The sequence below is a fragment of the Phyllostomus hastatus genome, unplaced genomic scaffold (genome assembly GCF_019186645.2).
Source record: "Phyllostomus hastatus isolate PE091 unplaced genomic scaffold, TTU_PhHast_1.1 phas_contig_80, whole genome shotgun sequence".
Taxonomy (NCBI): Eukaryota; Metazoa; Chordata; class Mammalia; order Chiroptera; family Phyllostomidae; genus Phyllostomus; species Phyllostomus hastatus.
In genome coordinates, this window is record NW_025333960.1 from 4852687 (window position 1) to 4875010 (window position 22324).

The 22324-nt window shown below is 36.3% G+C and overlaps 2 protein-coding genes across 4 annotated transcripts in view; both read right to left on the reverse strand.

The window, feature by feature from the left end:
- LDLRAD4 (low density lipoprotein receptor class A domain containing 4) overlaps positions 1-22324 on the reverse strand; it is a 597995-nt gene that overhangs the window by 316701 nt on the left and 258970 nt on the right. For all 3 annotated transcript variants that reach the window (XM_045850254.1, XM_045850255.1, XM_045850253.1), the window contains exon 4: positions 794-934. In XM_045850254.1, coding sequence (XP_045706210.1) covers positions 794-934 — 141 coding nt within the window. The remainder of the gene's footprint in view (positions 1-793; positions 935-22324) is intronic.
- On the reverse strand, positions 9219-9683 carry LOC123826271 (ATP synthase-coupling factor 6, mitochondrial-like). Its single transcript, XM_045850257.1, has one exon. It carries the CDS (start codon positions 9681-9683, stop codon positions 9366-9368), a length of 318 nt encoding a protein of 105 aa, XP_045706213.1. The 3' UTR covers positions 9219-9365.

The following is a 22324-nucleotide window of genomic DNA, read 5'->3' on the forward strand; positions in this document are numbered from 1 at the left end:
CATGGAGAATGTGCTATAAACATACTTCCAGGGCAAACTACTGTAAAAACATTCTCTCATTCTCAACACACTTCACTTAGCCCAAGGAAACAATAAACCATTTCTCCTAAGAAAAGTTCAGCAGTGTTTCAAAAATGCCTTCCCTTTTCTTCCTCTTCATAAAAATCATGAGATCAAAAATCAATGAACTTCAAGCTCTAATTTCACATTTTTACATGCAAGAAATGCTCAAAGCCTCAACCTTGGGATTCACATATGTAAACACCTACCTCACTTAAGCTGTTTTCCATCTGGTACTGAATAGAAAAAAACATGATCAGAACATTTTTTAAAGGTTCAATGCAAATTTTTCTATTTTATTATTTTAATTACATGATTGATTATGGACTCTCCACACACCTTTCTTTGCTTATTTAAAATTATTTATTTGAAATTATTTTAAAATTGTTTAAAATTACTCTTAAAAATTCTACAGAACTGACAGGAAGAATACTAAATTGACATATTATTTCTTGGAACCCTGTCAGTGCTTCTAAGATAAGTAGCAAAAGCCTGTTTATTCTAAAACAGAGTGGGTGCCACTGGCCATCTCTGTAACTAGAATACATTTCTCACTTTTAGAGACACCATCTTTCTATATTAAATGAAGAAAAAATTCCCTTTTATGAAAATGAAAATGTGTTTTCTTCTCAAAAAAATAATAACATCTTTCCCATTTCCACATGACCCTGCCTCCTAACCATTTCAAAAACAACCAAACTTAGTGATACAAAGGTGAGTAGAAGGGACTTACAGTTGAAGATGCCTGGAGGTGGATGTTCAGTCACCAGGAGACAGTTTTCTTCATCACTGTTGTCCCCACAGTCGTTCTGTTGGTTACAGACCAGTGAACCAAGATACAAGCATTTACCACTGGTGCAGGTGAATTTGCACTCTGAAAAAGTACAGTGAAAAGTATGAAGTAGTCAATGTAAATTTGATACTCAATTTACTTTTTTCTTCCCCATTTGTGTTCCATAACAGTTTGGGAATTCAGTCTATCTGGAGATCCTGGAAACTGAACTCAGAAAAGGGCTATCTTGGTAAGAAACTTCTTTCTACAAAATGCATGAGACAGTGCCGCTGGAGCACGCTAGGGCTTGCCATACATTACTCACATCTCTAACCCACAAAATGAGTAACACCAGTGCTTTCTTTCCATGACCTGCTAGCAAAAGTCATAGCTATGAGGCTCTTACTTTCCATGAAAAAAACCCATGATGTTTTCCCATGCCTCCAGGGATGAAGAGCCTGTGCGGCAGCAGCTGGGGCTATAGCAGAACTTGGGAGCTGAGGTTTTACAAATGGAGGTACATACACTTTATTGCTAACTTGTCACTATATGTTGTGAACCTCTGAGCAAAAAATTTAACCTCTCTGGTGTTCATTCATCTCTTGCCTAAGAAAACCAGATTTAATGCCAGGCAGAGGTAGCACTAACTTTATAACCTCAGATGTGGGAAAATAGTGTGTGCTCTTGGCTACCTAAGAAGCATCTATGCCAAGGGCCATGTGAGTGACTTTTAAAGAGTAGGATGGAGCCCAACCCAAATCCTTGTAGGCCACATTGAACATGGGCTCCCTGAACTGTGTACAAATGAATATTTGAAAATGGAATTTATGCCCTGGCTGGCATAGCTCAGTGGATTGAGCGCAGGCTGCGAACCAAAGTGTCGCAGGTTCAATTCCCAGTCAGGGTACATGCCTGGGTTGCAGGCCATGACCCCCAGCAACCACACATTGATGTTTCTCTCTCTCTCTCTCCCTCCCTTCCCTCTCTAAAAATAAATAAATAAAATATTTTTTAAAAAAGAAAGAAAATGGAATTTACTTTTTAAGACTTTAAATCTGTAAACTTACACATCACTATCAATTTACACAATTACATACACACAGGCACATAAACATTATATATATCTTACATTGACTATCTGTGAATTTTTTCCTAGCAGTATCCATAGAAGCTGGCAGGATTCACATAGTTCTAACCCAGTGGACAATCAGTAGAACAAAAACTCAGGAAAAGCATCCCAGGACCCCTGACTTCCAACACACACACTGATGCTGACTATCACAGCCTCTTCATTCCTCCTCAATTTTATCTGTGTAGAATATGGATGGCAGGCCTGGATCAAGTTCAAGGTTCTTTTGACTTTAAAATTCTGTTATTCAAATAAAGACTGGCATTCAGCACACAAAGTCCTCCTTCAGCTATACTAAATATACATGGGGCTGCAGAGAGAATAACCTGTTATAAAGAGACAAAACTTAAATCCTCAAAAGTATTTACTTCTGTAACCCAGTATGAAAGAAGATTGCAATTCTCCACTTGTTCACATTCTCTAAAAGACTATAGAAAAAGACACCAACCACAGTCCCTGACCTACTTTAGAATAACCTGTGAACACAGACCAAATGCACAAGCAACGCATTTGTTGCTAGCTGTACTGTTCAGGTTTAAAAAATCTCTGCATTGAGTGTTATCCAGGCCATGTGGTAGGAGCACTGCTGAAACCGAACTCTTTCTTCCCATAAAGTAAAAAGATTACAACCCAAGCTGTTTGAAATCACATTTATAAAGTGCCTTTTTTTAAAAGAAAAAATTATTAATTGATTTTAAAGAGAAAGGAAATGAGAGGGAGAGTTGGGGGCAGGGTGGGGGAGAGAGACTGAGAGAGAGACACACACATCAATTCATTGTTCCACTTTTTAAAAATATTTTATTTCTTTATTTTTAGAGAGAAGGGAAGGGAGAGAGAGAGACATCAGTGTGTGGTTGCCTCTCACACACCCTGTACCAGGGTCCTGGCCTGCAACCCAGGCATGTGTCATGACCAGGAATCAAACTGGTGACCCTTTGGTTTGCAGGCTGGCACTCAATCCACTGAGCCACACCAGTCAGGGCTGTTGTTCCACTTTTTAATGCATTTATGGGTCGACTCTTATATGTGCCCTGACCAGGAACTGAACATGCAACCTTGGCATATCAGGATGATATTCTAACCAACTGAGCTCTTCAGCTAAAGCCTGAAGTGACTTTTTAAGAAACTTAATGGAAAAAAATAATGTCAAGTAAAGGATTTCTCTTCCTTTCAAGCAGAAATACTGGAGTTCAAATACACCAAATATAAAAAGGACATTAAGTCAAAAACAGGTACTCCTGAAGTTGAATGCTGATTAGAAAAAAGGGAATACTAACTTATATTAAATCAAGCTCCAACTAAAAAGATTACCCATTGCTGTGGTTTGAAAGGACCTCACATTAGACTACCATGTTCAAGTTCATGTGGTAGTTTAAACCAGCAGGGAAATTAAACCACATCCACATTTACTCATTTCAACTTGTTCAAGAGAGAACCAGTCTAGAGTAACAAACTATTTTCAAGGAAATAAATTGTGAGATTCATTCATTCTTATAACCAGTATTTTAGATCTTTCTATATGTTATGTGCCAGGTAGTGAGAAATAGAAACATGAAGATGAAAGAGCAACTCCTCTTCAAAGGGCTTACAATATGATTTTTTTTAAATGTGAGTAGTGACTAATATATTTGCTAACTCCTCCCAAGGACTAATTTTCCTTCTTTACATCCTTCACATCTAGACTGCTGCCTCGCAGGTAACAGGCACTTTGTGAATCACATATTTGTTGAATAAATGAATGAAAATGAATGATCTAATCTGAGCCTCATAAGAACCCTGTAGATATTCTTATTTCCATTTTACAGATGAGGATATTAAGATGCAAAGATTAAGTAATTACTCATAACTAAACTGATAATAAATGGCAAAATCCAGATAAGAGTCCAAATTCTCTGCCTCTCATCTCAGGCTCTCCCATTGTTTCCTCTCAGTTTCCAAGGCTGCTTTAAAAAATGTATAAGAATCAGTTGTAATGAGGATGAACATTAACTTAACAAAGTTCTCAAAATAGCTTGCATTTTGTACATAGGCTTACTGCATTCAGGACACATTAACAAGGCTTATGCTACTGATTTGCTCAGAAGTCTCTTACTCCTTAGATAATGGAAATATCAACATCAATCCATTGAATTTTAAATTCCTAAAATCTAAGTCTTCTTAACCACAATTAGCTGAATATCAAACTAAAGGTCTCTTCAACACATGGCCCTTTGTACCAAATCTACTGGATTGAAATTTTGAATCTATCAACTTCTTGATGTGATATAGAAAATTGCTATAAATTAAGTTTTGAAGATTAATGCTAAAGCTGGAATAAAATTTCAGACCACAGTAAAATATGTTTCCAAGTTAACATAACTGGTATTGATAGAGGCAGTCTTCCAACTCAATCCTGACTCACCCTACAAGGCAATCTCTACCATATTTCACTATCCAAAACCCCAGTACATTAGGTGATAGTCCTCTAATATCTAGGTTATTGTGATATTTCAAACAAAGAACCCTAATGAGAGGGTCTAATTGTGTCTTCATACTGGAATCACCTAGGCATCTTTCAACACTATTGATATCTGAGCTCCAGCCCAGACCACTGCTCTCAGTAGACTGAAGTGAGGACTGGGCAGTGGGGATTTGTAGAGATGCTTATAATGATTCTGATGGGGAACCAACATGGAGAACCACTGCCTAGTGAGAACTATATAACTCACTTGCATTAAGCCCTGTCTTTAGCTGATAGTATTTTATTGGAATATTTAGAAAGTATTTGCTAGTTTATTAAAAAACAAAATAGAAACTAAAAAATAATCTCTTAAAATAGGCTAGGATTTTGATGATTACTGGATACAGGACCTGGTTGCTACAGCTCTATACTGTCTTCAAGATATTTCAAAGACTTTGGGACCTCAAAACGATATTTTGACACACCAAAGCTAGGAAACATCCTCAATGAAGTAAAGCACAAGTCAGAGAAAGAAGACAGACGAATAAAAAATGTTTTCTTATTTTATTTTATCCATTATTTGCTGAGTATTTCTGCCAAGGCAAAGGTTGAAGGACATTATGGCTACAAATTCATAGTGATTTCAGATGTATAATATTGGAATGAAATATAGAATGAAATCAGGAACCAGTTTTTCTTTCAAGAGGAATAGATTTAATTTTTAAAATTATAATATTTAAATAACTCCTCTTCTGTAAAGTTGAGACTTTTAAAATGAAGATGGCATTCCTTTCTACCATAATTCTCTATGTAATATTTTATGAAAAAATATCTAGAATCAACAATAGATTATAGAATCACTTTATATACTCTTAGTAATAAAGAATTTTCTCCAAATTTGAGGTCTTCTTCAAGTCAGTGATGAATTTCAGTGACTTTGAATTGATATAGATTCATAAAATTCTAATGCTTAAAGGACTCTAGAGAAAAAGCAGTCCAACCTATCATATCACAGATGAGGCAATAGTCCAGAGGGAATAACTAAGTTACCCAAAGTCAAAAAACAAATTCCCTGCAATGGATCATAAAACCCAATATATCTACCAAATTGGGAGAAAAAAAGTCTTTTTGTCCTAAACGTCATTCTATTTATGTACAGACTGAGATTAACCAATTGGAGTAAACTATGTTTGAGAGGGAAAAGGAAAAGGAGGATTAAGAGTAAGGAACTGTCCTAATATTTTGTTACTTTTTAAAGCAATATTAACAGTTCTGAAACCAAGAAAAATGTAATATTGTAGGGTATTCCATGAGTTCAAAACTTTTATACAAAAAAACTGCATAAAAATTTTAAGGACTGGTAGCTTAACAATTTGAATATTCTAAACCTAAATTTGGACACGCTATCAAAAGTTTAATGCTCAGCCCTGGCTGGCATAGCTCAGTGGATTGAGCGCAGGCTGCGAACCAAAGTGTCACAGATTCGATTCCCAGTCAGGCCACGTACCTGGGTTGCAGGACATGACCCCCAGCAACCGCATATTGATGTTTCTCTCTCTCTCTCTATCTCCCTCCCTTTCCTCTCTAAAATAAATAAATAAATAAATAAAATCTTAAAAAAAAAGATTAATGCTCAATCTTGACTTCCAGGAGAACAAATCTGTATCTCAGAGACCAAAGTGAATCCACTTGGTAGGACCAGCATTTTATTAGTTAGAAGGCAATAAAAACTACTTGAAAGTTGTTAAAAGAGTAGATATTAAACATTCTCACAACAAAAAAATAGTAATTAGGTGCCATGAGGCAGGTTTTAGCTAATGTTATGGTAGATATCATTTTGTAATGTGTCAGTGTACCAAATCAACACATATACCTTAAACTTACACAATGCTATATGTCAATTATATTGAAATAAATCTGGGAAGGGGAGCCAACAAACAGTTGTTCTCAATTTTTCCTACACTCTTTTGAAAGCCTAGTTTTCACAGATATGATCTCAGTCACAAAATAAAGACATATATGGAGTATTATATCACAACTGTAAAAGCTGTCTTGTGTGTGTGTGTGTGCATGTGTATGTGTGAGAACTGGCAAAGTAGTCTACCATAGCTATTTTTGTTAAAATTCATTTAGCAACACTGACTCATTCAGTTCACACTTCTATCATTCACAAACTTGAAAAGTGAAATTCTCTCTTCAACATTTCTTACTTGAAATCTGGAACCTGCTCTCAGTAATCTTAAATTGTAAATAATAAGGAAATTAAACTTAGCCTTTAACAACCTGTAAGTAAACAATTAATAGATTTATAAAATTAAGATAAATAATTTTACTATAATCAATGTAAGCTTACATTTCCTAGTGTAGAGATGATAGCAATGGTTTCATTGATACACATGTATTGCCTACTTGCCTGCAAGGTACCAGATTATCTATTATAAAAGTAAAGTTCAATAAAAATGGAGAACTGATTAAAACACCAATACCATGAATCTAGAAATGCAGGGGAAATAAGAAAAACTTTGTGACTGAAAAGAGTTCTAATAACTGGTCACTAAACTAAACTCCAAGCATATGAGCTGCCACAGACACAAGGAGACCTGAAGCTTGGTGGTGAGGCCTCACTGGTCCATGGGAGCAGGCATTTCAATTAATCAGATACAGACTTTCTCTTGATCCTCAGAATTGAGAGAATCTGTCTCTCTTTTTATTAAAGGGTGCAGTACAATAATATGGAAATTATATTAGATACACATTTTTTAAAAAGGAAAAGGGCTTCCCATATTATTTTCTTTATCAGCCTGCAGTGATGTTGGAATACTAGAGTAGTTTCTACAAAGAGAGCCAAAATTACAGCATCCAGAAAGAAGTGATTCAGCAAATTATGAAGATAAAATTTTGAGGATCTTCAGAAATTAAAAATTAATCCTTAAAGTTATTCTCACATGCCAGCTTTTGACAACATGTAAAGTTATTCTCACATGCCAGCATAAGGATGATATATGTACATTCCCTTAAAAATTTTTTCAATGTAAAAAATACATTTTGGGTCACCTGTAAAAGACTTAATATCTTACATTTTATCAACATTGGTCTCCTGAGAAACTTGAGGAATGATCTGCAGAAGCCGTGTGTGCTCCACTTAACATCACAGAGCGATCTGCATGATACACTGAGAGTCACATTTAAAGACACTGCATTACTAATGACGCTCTTCCTTCACTCGAACAGGAGGCTAATTTTCCTGGTCATAAATTTGAAACAAAGGAGAATTTAATTTGAAGGTTTATATTGTGTGCAATGAATTAAGTTCACCCATAATCAAGGTCATATCTGAAATGGTGCTATGAAAGAATACTTGTCCTTCAGAAAGATAAGTATGATGTGATAAAAGAGTATTTTCCCATAAGATTAACATAGAAGAGCCTTTCACTGAAGACAGTAAAAATTTTTTTAACTCAATCTATTTTGTGATATGGCTTATTGATCCCACTGTGGTGCTGATTTGGATTCTGAAAAGATTTTAATGTGTCTGAAATTCCCTATAAGTGAAAAACGTGTTCTCCAAAATTCAAGTTGCTTTCAGATTTTATTTACTTATTGTTTTAACTCTTATTTTATTGTTGTTTAAGGAACATGCTTTCAGATTTTAGACTTCTAATGTTAAAATTACCCTTTACAGGAGTTTAAGAAACTACTCAACTTTAATCAAAATACCATCAGGCATTTTAAAAGTCAGTCAAAGAGAGCAAAATAGAACCAGGGACACGGAAATAAAGAACAGACAGTGACCAGAGGGGAGGGGGAAGCAGGGTAATGGGGGAAAGAAGGGGAAGGGTCAAGTCAGGAAACATGTATAGAGGGCTCATGGGCAGGGACAATGGGAGGGGTGATTGAATGTAAGAGGTGAGGGTGGGTAGGGCAGGGGAGAGTAATGGGAGAAAATAAGGAAAACTGCAATTGAATAACAATAAAATAAAATTTTTAAAAAGTCAAGTCCTTTTGGACTTGAGTTAGACAATAGCATTGTTTCTTTACTATGTTTAAAAGCAATGAATGAGTAAATTTAAAAATGTTTTTACTGTATTTTCCCATTACCGTGTATCCCCCTTATACCCTTTCTACCTCCACCCACCACTCTTTCCCCTGCAATCAACACACTTTTGTCCATGCCCATGAGTCCTTTTTCTTTTTTGCTTGATCTCTCTACCCCCTGACTATGCCTCCACCCCCAGAGCTGTCAGCCTGCTCTGTATCGATGAATATCTCTATTTTGCTTATTAGTTCAGTTTGTTCATTAGATTCCACATATGAGTAAAATCATGTGGTATTTATCTTTCTCTACTTGCTTATTTCACTTAGTATAACATTCTCCAGGTCTATCCATGATGTCTCAAGTAAAATCTTCCTTTTTATGGCCAAGTAGTATTCCATAGTATACGAGTATATCAAGATAGGTTTGCCCTGGCCAGGTTGCTCAGTTGGTTGGAGCATCAGTCTCATGTAGCAGAAGGTTGTGGGTTCGATTACTTGTCAGGACATGTACAGGAGGCAAGCAATCTATGTTTCTCTCTCAAATCAATATTTCTTTCTCTCTCTCTCCCCCCTCCCCACTTCTTCTCTCTAAGCATACCCTTGAGAGGATTAAAAAAAAGGTGTATAGGGGTGTGTGTGTGTGTATGTGTGTACAGAAAGATAGATAGATCCTACTGGTTTTGTTCTCCAGGGAACCCTAATTGATACAGTTATCAAATGCCTGGACATTTCTATGGCTTCTCATTAATAACTTTTTTCCTTTATTAACTTTTTTCTTTTTCTTTTTTTTCATCATCAAATAATTTATTTGGAATCAGAATTAAAGAACATCTGACAGCTGTTGAAATGTATGTTTATTCCAGTACTTCTGATCACTTGCACAACTTATCAAGTGAAAATTACCAGATAAATTTTACATTTCTTCAGGACTAGGGTTTATCGATGACTTCGAATTTGGGATCTTCAAATTTGAAGTCAGGGAATGCATTCATGTCTGCTTTACCAAACATCTGCTTAAGCTTAAACAGCTCCCGCTCCAAGTCCTGCTGGTACTCTGGGCCAGTGTCAACGGGTCCTCCAGACGACTGTCGCTTAGTTTTGTATTCTCTAATCTTGTCCACAAAGAGTTTCTGTACAGGATCAAGCTCCTTAAATGCCACTGCTGTCACGCCAATATTCCTCCTCAGATAGACTGAGATCGCAGACTGAATGGCCAAGGAGAACCTGAAGAACCTCTGAAGAATCATGGTGATTCTGTGACTTGCACTCAGTCCAGAGCTGCCAGAGCCACCACCGCCGCCCACTTTTTTTATTTTTCAATTACAGCTGACATACAATATTATATCATCAGTTTTAGGTGTACAAAATACTAATTAGACATTTATGAGGGGGACCCCCCCAAAAAGGGAATTATCTTCTGGAGGGCAGGCCCCTTGTAGTACAGGCTTCCTCCACTAGGAGAGTGTTCTAGAAACTCATCTATATCAATGTATCAGCTGGCATTGTTGTAAGAAGCTGCATTCAGATTCAGTGAATTTTTTTTAAGATTCTCTCAACAAGTTTGCCCATTTCACGATGGGTGGTTTATGAGTGCACCTGCCAACACCGCATTAAGCGTTCATCAGTTTTTGACCAAAAACAGCATGACCCCTGAGCCCCACCCTCCTTGTTCACCCAAACTCACCTTGAGTGACATTTCTGTTTCCCCAGATGAAAAATGTCCTCAAAGGGAAATGTTATGCCAATGTGGAAGAGGTGAAACAAAAAACGGTAGAAGCACTAAAATGCATCAAAACTGATGAGTTCAAAATCGGTTCTGAGCAGTAGAAAAAATATCTCCACAGGCGTATTGCATCAAATGGGGAGTATTCTGAAGGTGACTGAAGTTTAAATAGGTAAGAATAAATACACAATTTTTGTAAATAAATTCCATTTTTGGTATGACCCTCATATATAACTTCCAAAATGAACACCTCAATAAGTCTAGTACTTATATGAAACCATACAAAGATATTCCAATATTATAGACTATATTCCCTAGGCTGTAATTTGCATCCATGTAACTGTTTTTGTATCTTGCAATTTGTACATCTTAATCACTTCCCTTTTTTCAGCCATCTTCACAATTCTCCCACCCACCTGACAACCATCAATTTGTTTTCTGTACCTATGTGATTGTCTTTTGTTCATTTATTTTTTTAGATTCCACGTATAAGTAAAAAATATATAGTATCTTTCTTTCTATGTTTGGCTTTTTCACTTAGCATAATACCCTCTAGGTCCATTCATGTTGGCAGATGGCAAGATTTCATTCTTTTATATGGCTGAGTCATATTCATATTCCACTGTATATATGTATGACATCTTTTTATCCATTTGTCAATTGTGGACACTTAGGTTGTTTCCACATCTTGGTTATGTAAGTAAATAATGTTACAAGGAAAATAAGGTGTGTATATCTATTTGAATTGGTGTTTGGGATTTCTTCGGATAAATACTCAGAAGTAGAATTGCTGGGTCATATGGTAGCCCCTTCTTAATTTTTTTTTGTTGTTGTTGAGGAACCTCCATTCTGTTTTCCATATTGGCTTTACCAACATACAGTCCCACCAACAGTACATGAGGTTCCCTTTTTTCCATGTTCTTGACAACAATTGTTTTTCATTGATTTATTGATGATAGCCATTCTGACAAATGTGAGCTGATATCTCTTCGTGGTTTAAATTTGCATTTTCCTGATGATTAGTGATGTTTAACAAGTTATCATACATGTATTGGCCATATGTATGTCTTCTTTGGAGATATGTCTATTCAGGCCCTTAATATCAAAATATTTTTTGATATTAAGATGTATGAGTTTGCTATATATTTTGAATATTAAACCCTTATCTGGTGTATAATTAGCAAATATATTTTCCCACTCAATAGACTTTTTGTTTTTCTTGATGGTTATCTTTGCTATGCAAAAACTTTTTAGTATAGTCCCATTTATTTATTTTTTCTTTTGTTTCCCTTGACTAAGGATGTCAGAAAAAAGTATTACTAAGAGCAATGTTAGATCACTGTCCATGTTTTCTTCTAGGAGTTTTATGGTTTTGGGTCTTCAATTTATGCCTTCAATCCATTTTTTAATTTATTCTTGTATATAGTGTAAGAAAGTGATCCAGTTTTACACTTTTGCATGTGTCTGTCCAATTTTACCAACATTTACTGCAGAGAATGTTTTTACCCCATTGAATATTCTTACCTCTAAGTCAAAGATTAATACCATGTAGGCATGGAATTATTTCTGGGCTTTCTATTCTGTTCCATTGATCAATGTGTCTCTTTTTATGGCAATACAATGCTGTTTTGATTACTGTAGCTTTGTACAATTTAATATCAGGTTGTATGATACCTCCAACTTTGCCCTTTCTCAAGATTGCTGTGGCTATTCAGGGTCTTTTGTGGTTCCATATAAATTTTTGTATTAATTGTTCTAACTCTGTGAAAAATGTCATTGGTATTTTGATAGAAAGTGCATTGAATCTATAGATTGCTTTGGGTAATATGAAATTTTAACTATATTAATTATGCTTATCCTTGAGCATGGTATATCCTTCCATTTATTTGTGTGTCTTCAATGTATTATAGTTTTCTGAGTATAGGTCTTTAACCTCCTTGGTTACATTTATTCCTAGGTATCTTCTTGTTTTCCATGAAAATACAATGTTTTTACATTTCTCTTTCTGATAGTTCATTACTATTGTATAAAAGTCCAACTGAATTTTGAATGTTTACTTTGTATCCTGCTACTTTACTAAGTTAATTTATCAATTCTAGTAATTTTTTGGTAGAATCTTTTGGGTTCTCAATATATAGTCCCATGTCAGTTTTACTTCTTCCTTTCCATTTTATCAATAGATGCCTTTTATTTCTTCTTGTTGATTATTGTGGCTAGGACTTCCAATGCCATGTTTTTTATTGAATTTATTGGGGTGACATTGGTTTGCAAAACCATACAAGTTTCAAGGGTACAACTAAATAAATAATCTGCACACTGCATTGTGCATCCATCACTTAAAGCCTGTTTCCCCCACCTTTGCCCATCTCCACCTATCCCCATCCCCTTTCCCTCTAGCTACCACCAGACTGCTGTCTGTGTATATTAATATCTATTAGATACATATATTTCCTTACATATTAGATATATGTAAGCAATATATATCAATATCTATTAGATATATATTAGATATATATATTTGCTTAATCCCTTCACTTTTCATCCAGCCCCCAAACTCCCTCAATCTGACAGCTGTCAGTCTTCCATGTATCCATGCCTCTGCTTCTATTTTGTTCATTGGTTCATTTTGTTCATTTTATTCCACATATATGTGAGATTTTATGGTATTTGACTTTCTCTGACTGGCTTATTTCACTTAGCATAATAATCTCTTGGGCATCCCCTGCTGTCCAAAAGGTAAGATATCCATTTTTATGACCAAGTAGTATTTCATTGTGTAAATGTAACACAGCTTTTTAATCCACTCATCTACTGATGGGCACTTGGGTTGTTTCCAGATATTGGCTATTATAAGTTATGCTGCAATGAACATAGAGGTGCATATATTTTTTCAAATTGGTGTTTCAGGTTTCTTAGGATATATTCCCAGAATTGGGATCACTGAGTCATAAAGCAGTTCCATTTTTAGTTTTTTGAGAAAATGCTATACTGTTTTCCACAATCTGCATTACCACCAATAGTGCACAAGGATTCCCTTTTCTCTACACCGCCAACACGTTGTTGGCGAAGATATAGAGACAGGTATGAGGTGATATCTCATTGTGATTTTAATTTGCGTCTCTCTGATGATTAGTAACAATGAGCATTTGTCATATGTCTGTTGACTATCTGTATGTCCTCTTTAAAGAAGTGTCTATTTTGATCCTTTGCCCATTTTATAATTGGATCATCTGTCTTTCTGGTATTGGGTTGTGTAAGTTCTTTTAATATTTTGGAAAATAACCCCTTGTTAGATGTATTGTTGGCACTTACGTTCTCCCATTCGGTAGGTTCCCTTTTCATTTTGTTGATGGATTATTTTGCTGTGTAAAAGCTCAATACTATGTTGAACAGGAATGGTGAAACTATCCCATTCTTGATCTTTCAAAAAAAACACTATTAGCTTTTCCCCATTTAGTATGGTGCCAGCTGTGAGTTCGTCATATATGGCCATTATTATGTTGACATACATTCTTATCCCCACTTTGTTGACAGTTTTTTCATAAATGGATAATGGATTTTGTCAAATGTTTTTCCTACATCTATTGATACGATCACATGATTTTTATCCTTCCTTTTATTTATGTGGTACATTATGTTAATTGATATGCAGATAATGAACCAGCTTTGCAATAATAAATGAATTGTTGTATATTATCTTTTCATGTCTTGTTGAATTTTCATGTATTTCATGTATTGATCAATTTGGTATACCAAGATTTTTTTTGAGAATTTTTGCATCTACATTCATCAAGAAAACACACACACACACACACACACACACACACACACACACACACATCTTTTTGTAGCATCTCTGTCTGGTTTTGGTATCAGAGTAATGCTTCTACTGTCCTCATAAAATGAATTTGGGAGCCTTTCCCCCTCTTCAGTTTTTGGAGCTTGTTTGAGAAGTATAGGTATTAATTTCTTTGAGTATTTGGTAAAATTCACCTATGTAGCCATACAATCTAATGCATTAACTTGGGAATTTTTTGAAAACTGATTTGATTTTCTTAGCACTTAACACTCTGTTCATATTTTCCATTTCTTCCTGACTCTGCCTCTGAGGATTGTATGATTCTAGGAATTTATTCATTTCTTTCACACTGTCCAATTTTTGGCATAGAGTTGTTCATAGTATTTCCTTATATTTCTTTGTATTTCTGTGCTGTCAGTTCTCCTTCCATTTCTGATTTAATGTACTTGAGTGCTCTCTTTTATATTGATTAGCCTGACTAAAGGTTTATCAATTTTATGTTATCTTTTCAAAGAACCAACTCTTGGTTACACTGATCATTTCTATTGGTTTTTCAGGCTCTATTATGTTTATTTCCATTCTGATCTTCATTATTTCTGTCCTTCTACTCACTTTGGGCTTGCTGTTTTTCTAGTTCTTTTAGGTATAAGATTAAATTGTTTGTTTGAGATAGGCCTGTATTGCTATCAATTCCTTAATAGGACTACTCTGGCTCTGTCCATTAAATTTTTGGGTCATTGTATTTTCATTTTCATTTGTCCCAGATAACTTGATTCCTTCCTTGATCTCATTGTTAACCAATGCCTTATTTAGTAGCCTTGTTATTTGGCCTCCATACGTTTATTTGCTTTTCAACTTTTTTTTTTGTATTTGACTATTTCATACCATTGTGAGTAAAGAAGATGCATAATATGGTTTCAATATTGTTGAATTTACTAGCACTTGTTTTGTGGCCAAACATGGGCCTATCCTGGAAAATATTCCTTGTGTACTTGAGAAAATGTACAGTCTGTTGCTTTGGGGTGAGATGTACTAAAAATGTCACTCAAGTATATATGCTCTAATGTGTCATGTAAAGCCACTGTTTTCCTAGTTGATTTTATGTCTTGGTGATACATTAATTGCTGGAGTATTAATATCCTCTACTATGACTGTATTACTGTTGAGCTCTTCCTTTACAGATGTCAACATTTCTTTATATATTTAGGGGCTGTTATGTTAGGTACATAGATGTTTATGAGATTTATGTCCTTGTTAATTCCTTTATTATTATGAAATGCCCTCCTTTGTCTCTTGCTACAGCCCTTGTTTTAAAAAATATTTTGACTGACATAAGTATTGCTACCACAGCCTTTTTTTTCATTTCCATTTGCATGAAAATAACTTTTCAATCATTTTTAGCATTTGTAAGATTATTATTGTTGTTTCTATTGTTGTTTTGCAAAAGCAATTGCAAATCTAGAGACTAAATTGTAGTTCATTAATGTTAATTACTATTATTTCGTATTATTTTATTGTTATTCAAGTACAGTTGTCTGCATTTACCCCTCCCCACCCCAACCATCCCCACCTCAGTTTTGTCTATGTGTCCTTTATAGTTGTTCCTGAAAACCCTTCCCCCTTTTATCCCCATTATCCCCCCCACCTCCCCTATGGTTACTGTCAGATTGTTCTTAATTTCTGGAGCTCATACCCTTTGTGACAGCATGCATGGAACTGGAGAGCATTACACTAAGTGAAAAAAAACAGGTAATGAGGGGCAATCCCTTTATATTCAGTCTATATGTGTCTTTTGATCTGAAGTAGGTCTCTTGTAGACAGCATATGTATGGGTCTTGTTGTTTACCCTTTCAGCCACCCTATGCCTTTTGAATGGAGCATTTAGTCCATTTACATTTAAACTAATTATTGATATGCATGTAATTGATTGACATTTTATTAAATGTCTTCTAATTTTTTTTATTTCTCCTCCATTCTTTTCTTACTGTTTTGCTCTCTTCTCTTGTATGTTAATGTCTTCCTATACTGTTGCTTTAGGATTCCTTTCTTTTAATTCCTTGTAGGATTTAGTTTATGGTCACCATGTACTTCCTGCATACTAATCTATGTTTATAGAAGTCTATTTTAAATCAATGGTTGCTCAAGTTCAAACATATTCTAGTATCACTATAATTTTTATACACCACCCATCCACATTAATGTTTTTGTCATTATTTTATATTCCTTTTGTGTGTGTATTTCTTAATTTCTTGTAATTACATGTTCTCCCTCTTTTTGCCTCTTAACCTTTAATATTAGCTTTATAGTTAGTTGATCCACTGCTTTTGTTATTTGTTTGCCTTTGTCAGTGAGAATTTTTCTTTCCTATATTTTCTTATTCATATTTTTTATTCTTTTAAAGAAGTTTCTATAACCTTTCTTGTAATACTGGTTCAGTGGCAACATACTCCTTTAATTTTTTCTTATCTAGAAAAGTCTTTATATAAATGATAAGCTTGCTGGTTACTGCAGTCTTGATTGTAGGCCTTTGCTTTTCAAACTTTAAATATTTCATGCTAATCCCATCTTGACTGAAAAATTTCTGTTGAAAAATCAGCTAACAGTCTTATGGGAACTCCCTTGTATGCAACTACTTGCTTTTTTCTGGACACTTTTAAAATTCTCTCTGTATTTAACATTTGGCATTTTAATTATGATGTGTCATGGTATGGGTCTTTTAGGGTTCATTTTGTTTGGGACTTTCTGTGCTTCCTGGACTTGTAAGTCTATTTTCTTTACCGGGGGGGGGGGGGGATTTTTCAGTCATTATTTCTTAAAACAGGTGTTCCATCCCTTGCTCACTCTCTCCTTCTTCTGGGTCCCCTATAATGTGAATGTTGTTAGGTTTGATGTTATCCCACAAGTCCCTTAAACCATTCTTATTTTTTAAATTATTTTTTCTTGTTGCTGTTCCAATTAGGTATTTTCCTCTACTTTGTCTTCCAGATTACTAATTCAATCTGCTGCTTCATCAAATAATCTACTATTGATTTTCTCTAATGTATTTTTTATTAGTTATTTTATTCTTCATTTCCAACTGGTTGTTTTTGTTTTCTATCTCCCATTTTATGTTTCCTATCTTTTTTTGATGTTCTCACTAAGTTCATCTATCCCCTATGTTTACTGAGAATCCTTATATTCAGTGTTTTGAGCTCTGAATCTGGTAGATTGCTTGTCTCCATCTCATGTAGTTCTTCTTCTGGAGTTTTGTCCTGTTCTTTCATTTGGGACATGCTTCTTCGTCTCCTATTTTTAGATAACTTCCTGTATTTGTTTTTGTGTATTAGGTAGATCTGCTATATCTCTCAGTCTTGGCAGAACAGCCTTATGTTATAGGAGTCATGTGGGGTCCAGTAGTGCGATCTCTTTGGTCACCTCAGTGGGGTGCTCCACGGGTGTCCCTGGTGTGTGTTTTCTGTGCACTTCTGTTGTAGTTGAGCCTTGATTGCTATTGGCACATTAGTGGATGGGACTAACCCTCAGGCTGACTGGCTGTGACTACAGCAGTGGAAGGGTTGTGTGGCAGCTGACTCCACTGAGTGGTATTTGCTTTAGTGAGGCTTGAGTGCCTGTTGATTCTTCTTTTCGTGTCTGTCATTTATGAGGCTGTTGGGTGTTGCTGACTATGGTCTGAAACTGGCCACTGGGTATGTTTGTTCTGGAGCCTTATGGGAGGGACTCTAGTGGAGGCAGAGGTAAGTTGTTTACTATGCCCAGTCCAGAGCCATGTGGTAGGAGCTACCAAAGGATCTGCGATTGGTTGCCACTTGTGCTGAGCTTGCAATCACCTGGGAGAGGTTAGGTTGCAAACTGAGGTTGCCTGCCACTAGTGCCAGGCTTAGGACTGCTTGGCAGGAAACATGAGGTACACCAAGGCCAGTCACTGCCTGTTTGGGGTTTGCAAACCTTTGAAAGATTTTAGAAAAGTCTTTGGCATGAGTTAAGAAAGGCCACTGGTGTGGAAAAGCCACTGGAAGAGGGTCAGGACAGTCAAGTAAGTTTGGTGAGGTGGAGTCTCAGGGAATCACCAGGGTGGGGTGAACATTAATAGCTCAAATTTGGTGCCCGCCTGCCCTGTCACTGGGTGGGGGCAGGGCCTAGCAAGGGAACAATGGTTTCTACTAGCATTTCCATCTCCAGAGTGAGCTGCCCTGACCCTTCCCCCTTCACCCCTTGCCTTGAAGCTACTCAATTCAGCTCCTCCCCATATGTCCCTTGTACTTTTCAAGCTGCTTTTTTTTTTCACTAGAGCTCTAAATGAGTGATCCTGTGAATGAGTGACTGTGTGCATGAGCCTTTTAGGAGGAACATCTGGAACTCCAGAAACCCTCTGTCTCACTTAGCCACAATCCCCACTGGTTTTCACTGCCAGACATTATGGGGACTTCTCTTCCCTGCATTGGAGCCATGGGCTGGGGAGCTTGGTGTGGGACTGAGAAACTCTCATTCTTCAGTCATTACCTCAACAGCTGAGATATCCCTCTTGTTTCTTAACCACCACACTAAGAGTGTGGGACTTGCCCCTTCTGTGCCTCCACCCCTTCAACCATTCTTGACAATGGCTTCCTCTTCATATCCTTGGATATAGGAATGCTTTTCATCTAGTCTTCAAGTGATTCTCAATGATGGTTGCTCTGTACTTTAGTTGTAATTGTGATGTGGTAATGGGAGGAGGCAAGCATGGCATTTACCTATTCTACCATTTTCTCCAGAAAGAACTCAAAAGACAGCATTTTCCCTCAGGTATTTCAGCATCTGGGCCTCTGTATTCTTTCCCTCTAAACCATTCATTTATTCATTCATTCAAGAGTCCTGTACTTCTCTGGACAAAGAGCACAACCCCAGGTGCCAAGGAGAGAAGTAGACACCCCATTGTCCTGAAACTCAGGAAACTGGTTCCACTTCCAGCTCTTAAACTAAATATTGTGTTTATCCTCAGGCAGGAATTCAAACCTCTAGATATCTTGCAGATAAGTGAGATCCCTGAATTACACCAGTTTTGAATCTTTCCTCTGAACATATTAGGTGTCCCCCATGAGGCTTCAGAAACGTTGGTAGGAGATTGTTGTGTGGGTGGGGTCAGTAAAGGAATGCTGACAGTTCTGTTAATATTTTCATACAGGTTTGGCTTTTCTCTGAGATTTCATTGGTAAAAGACACTCCCTCCAGCTAAAAAATTTCAGAGTCACAGAATGTCTTACAATATAATAGGTCCTCTCAATTCTCATTATTCACGATTCTGTAAAACTTTTAAGAAAAAAAAATATCTTTAAGCTTTGTCATTTTAATTATGATGTGTTTCAGTGTAGGCCTCTCTGGGTCCAACTTGTCTGGAACCCTCTGAGCTTCCTGGACTTGTGTAACTTTTTCCTTCACCAGATTAGGGCATTTTAGGTCATTATTTCTTCAAATAGATTCTCAATTCCTTGTTCACTCTTCTCCTTCTGGTATTCCCATGATGCAGGGGTTGTTACACTTCATGTTGTCTAAGATATTTCTTAAGCTCTCCTGATTTTTTTTAATTCTTTTTTCTTTTTGCTGCTTTGCCTAGGTGTTTTTTTTTCTAATGTGTCTTCCAAATCACTGATTCAATCCCCTGCTTCAACTAACCTACTACTTATTCCTTCTAGTGTATCATTTATCTCAGATATTGTATTCTTTAATTCTTATTGATCATTTTTTATGGTTTCTATGTCTTTTTTTTTCATGCTATTGAGTATACTTATAATCATTACTCTAAACCCCCTATCTGATAAACTGCTTACTTCCATCTCATCTAGTCCTTCTGGAAAAATCTCTTGTTCTTTCATTTGGGTCTGTTTCTTTGTCTTCCTATTTTGGTTGCTTCTTTGTATTTTCCACCTTAGATGTTAAACTGATCAGTCATTAATCTAATCAATTTATAATTAGGAGTCAGACTTAAGCACCACAGGGTAGGACAGAGTAATTCCTGGACAGCAGTGTGGTGATTGCTGGAAGACACAGGGCTTAAGGGGACTAAATGGTAATGGAAAAACTATGATAAAGATCAAATTTTTTTAAAAAAAAGAAAGTTTAAAGAATGAAATCCTACTTTAGCTCTTCGGTAATTTGCCTGCTCTTGATTATTTTAATGACTATCCAAATGACAAGTGATTCTGTAAATGTCTGAATTCTGGACATTTTGATGTATATTGACTATCAATGCCACCTCTATGAGATCTTTCAAATCAGCTTCAAACATTCTACAACTTTTCCCATTTTTAAACTAAAAATGCTCTTGGCCCCATTCTCCATTTTTCTGTTTCTGCAGTTTAATGTCTCTGATTTGTGATTCTTGCCTAAACAAATTCTAGTCAGGCTTTGGCCCTCACCACTACACCAAAACTGCCTGTCTGTGTCACCAATGACCCCCATATGGTTAATTCCAATGTAGTCACCTTAGGCCTCATCATACTAGAATGCTTTTGATATAACATTCATTAAATATTTGTTAAATAAATCAATGAACAGAAGTAAAACCTTATTGGGAAATTCTTATAGGAACCACAATTAACTATTGATATCCTTTGAGTGAAGAAAATGTTCTCTAACTGAGAAAATACCCTCACTAGGTAAAAAAGAAAAAAACTGAAATGTATTACTAGCAAATTACATAAGATAATTAAAACTAGGAATTAGTTTAAGTTATTAGCCAAAATAGTTTTTTTAATTACCTGTGGTCTTCATATATGAAATCATTCTCTTTCTAGTCTTCAGTGTCATGCATATTTACACTTTTCCACCTGTCCCTTCCTAGTCATCTGGCCTCATTCCTAAATCATAATGATCTCTTTCAGTGTGTCCCCACTGTTTTGGAGAGAAACCCCACTATTTGGCTAAAGCATTGGACTGTTTATTCAGGGAACAGCAAGCTCTTCCTCTCCTAGTTCTTTGAGCACCCTGAGAACTGGTATGTACACTGAGTTCTCTACCTGTCATATATTTTAATATCTACAAACAAGCCTGGGAGCCAGGGAGTAAGGCAAGTGTTTAACATTTCATGCCATTGCTGACCCAGTCTTGTCCTGAAGTTGATCACAGGTAGTTATTTTTTCCTATTTTGGGAAAAACTGCCCCACTTTCTTGCATTTAGCTTACCATGGCTGTCTGCTTGATATCCCGCAATGGTCATACACCCTTTATGAAATGGCCCTCTTTGAAAACATCTACCTTCTGAGACCTCCACAAAAATCAAACTTCTAAGAATCATAAGGAGCTAGCTACATAAACTCCTGTGTTCCCTGTCTCCTCTAGCCAACTCACACTGGAATTTTGAGATGGTATCTTTATACTTTAAATGGATATCAGGATGCTCTACTGCAAATAGAATGTTCCTTGCCCCAAACAAGTAAGAACTGCTACCTTTTTTGGTCTTATTTCCCCATTGGTTCTTTAGAAATCCTTCTTCATCCCCTCAAATAAATTCCCCACTTTAAGTCCTATTTAGCCCTATTAACATCCAGAATAAGCTAATGGTCTCATCACTCACACCCTTGAACATGATGCAATATCCAGACAAGTCTCAAAACTCCCTCACAACATAGATGGCTCTGGAGACAATCAGAGATGTTGGTAGACACAGCTGTCTCTTCATCTCTTACAGGGAGAGCTTCAGATACTTAAAATAATGGCCTTTGTTTTCCACAACTAATCAAATTCAAGGCCAAAGATAAAAATGTGTGAAAAGCTATTGACATGTGTCCCTTCTAATGCCATGCTTTAGAAGGAGGAAATATAGGGGAGCCTTTTTGTTTGTCAGCAGGAGGCTCCTGCTGATCTAGGACCAATTCTGCCTTGGACAGGAAAGATGTAGGACCTTCTAGCTCTGAGCTCCACTTCCATCCAAGGTTACTGCTTTCTTGTAGAAAATGACATACTTCTGACAGCCTAGGCCAGGTTAGAATCTCAAGTTCCACAAGGACAAACTGTTTTCTGTCCTAAACATGCTCATTTCAGGCCTTCATGAAGAGTTTCTTTATAGTACCATGGGCTAACTAAGAATTTTCTGCCCTGGCTGATGTGGCTTAGTGGATTGAGTGCAGCCCTGTGAACCAAAAAGTAACTGGTTTAATTCCTGATCAGGGCACATGCCTGGGCTGCAAGCCAGGTCACCAGTTGGGGGCATGCAAGAGGCAACAGATCAAGTGATCAATGTTTCTCTTGAACACGTTTCTCTCCCTCTCTTTCTCCCTCCCTTCCTCTCTTTCTAAAAATAAATTAATAAAATCTTGAAAGAAAAAAAAGAGTTTCCTGAATTTCTTTGCCTATCTCCCCTAATAACAAAAAGGAGACTATTTCTTGTGCAC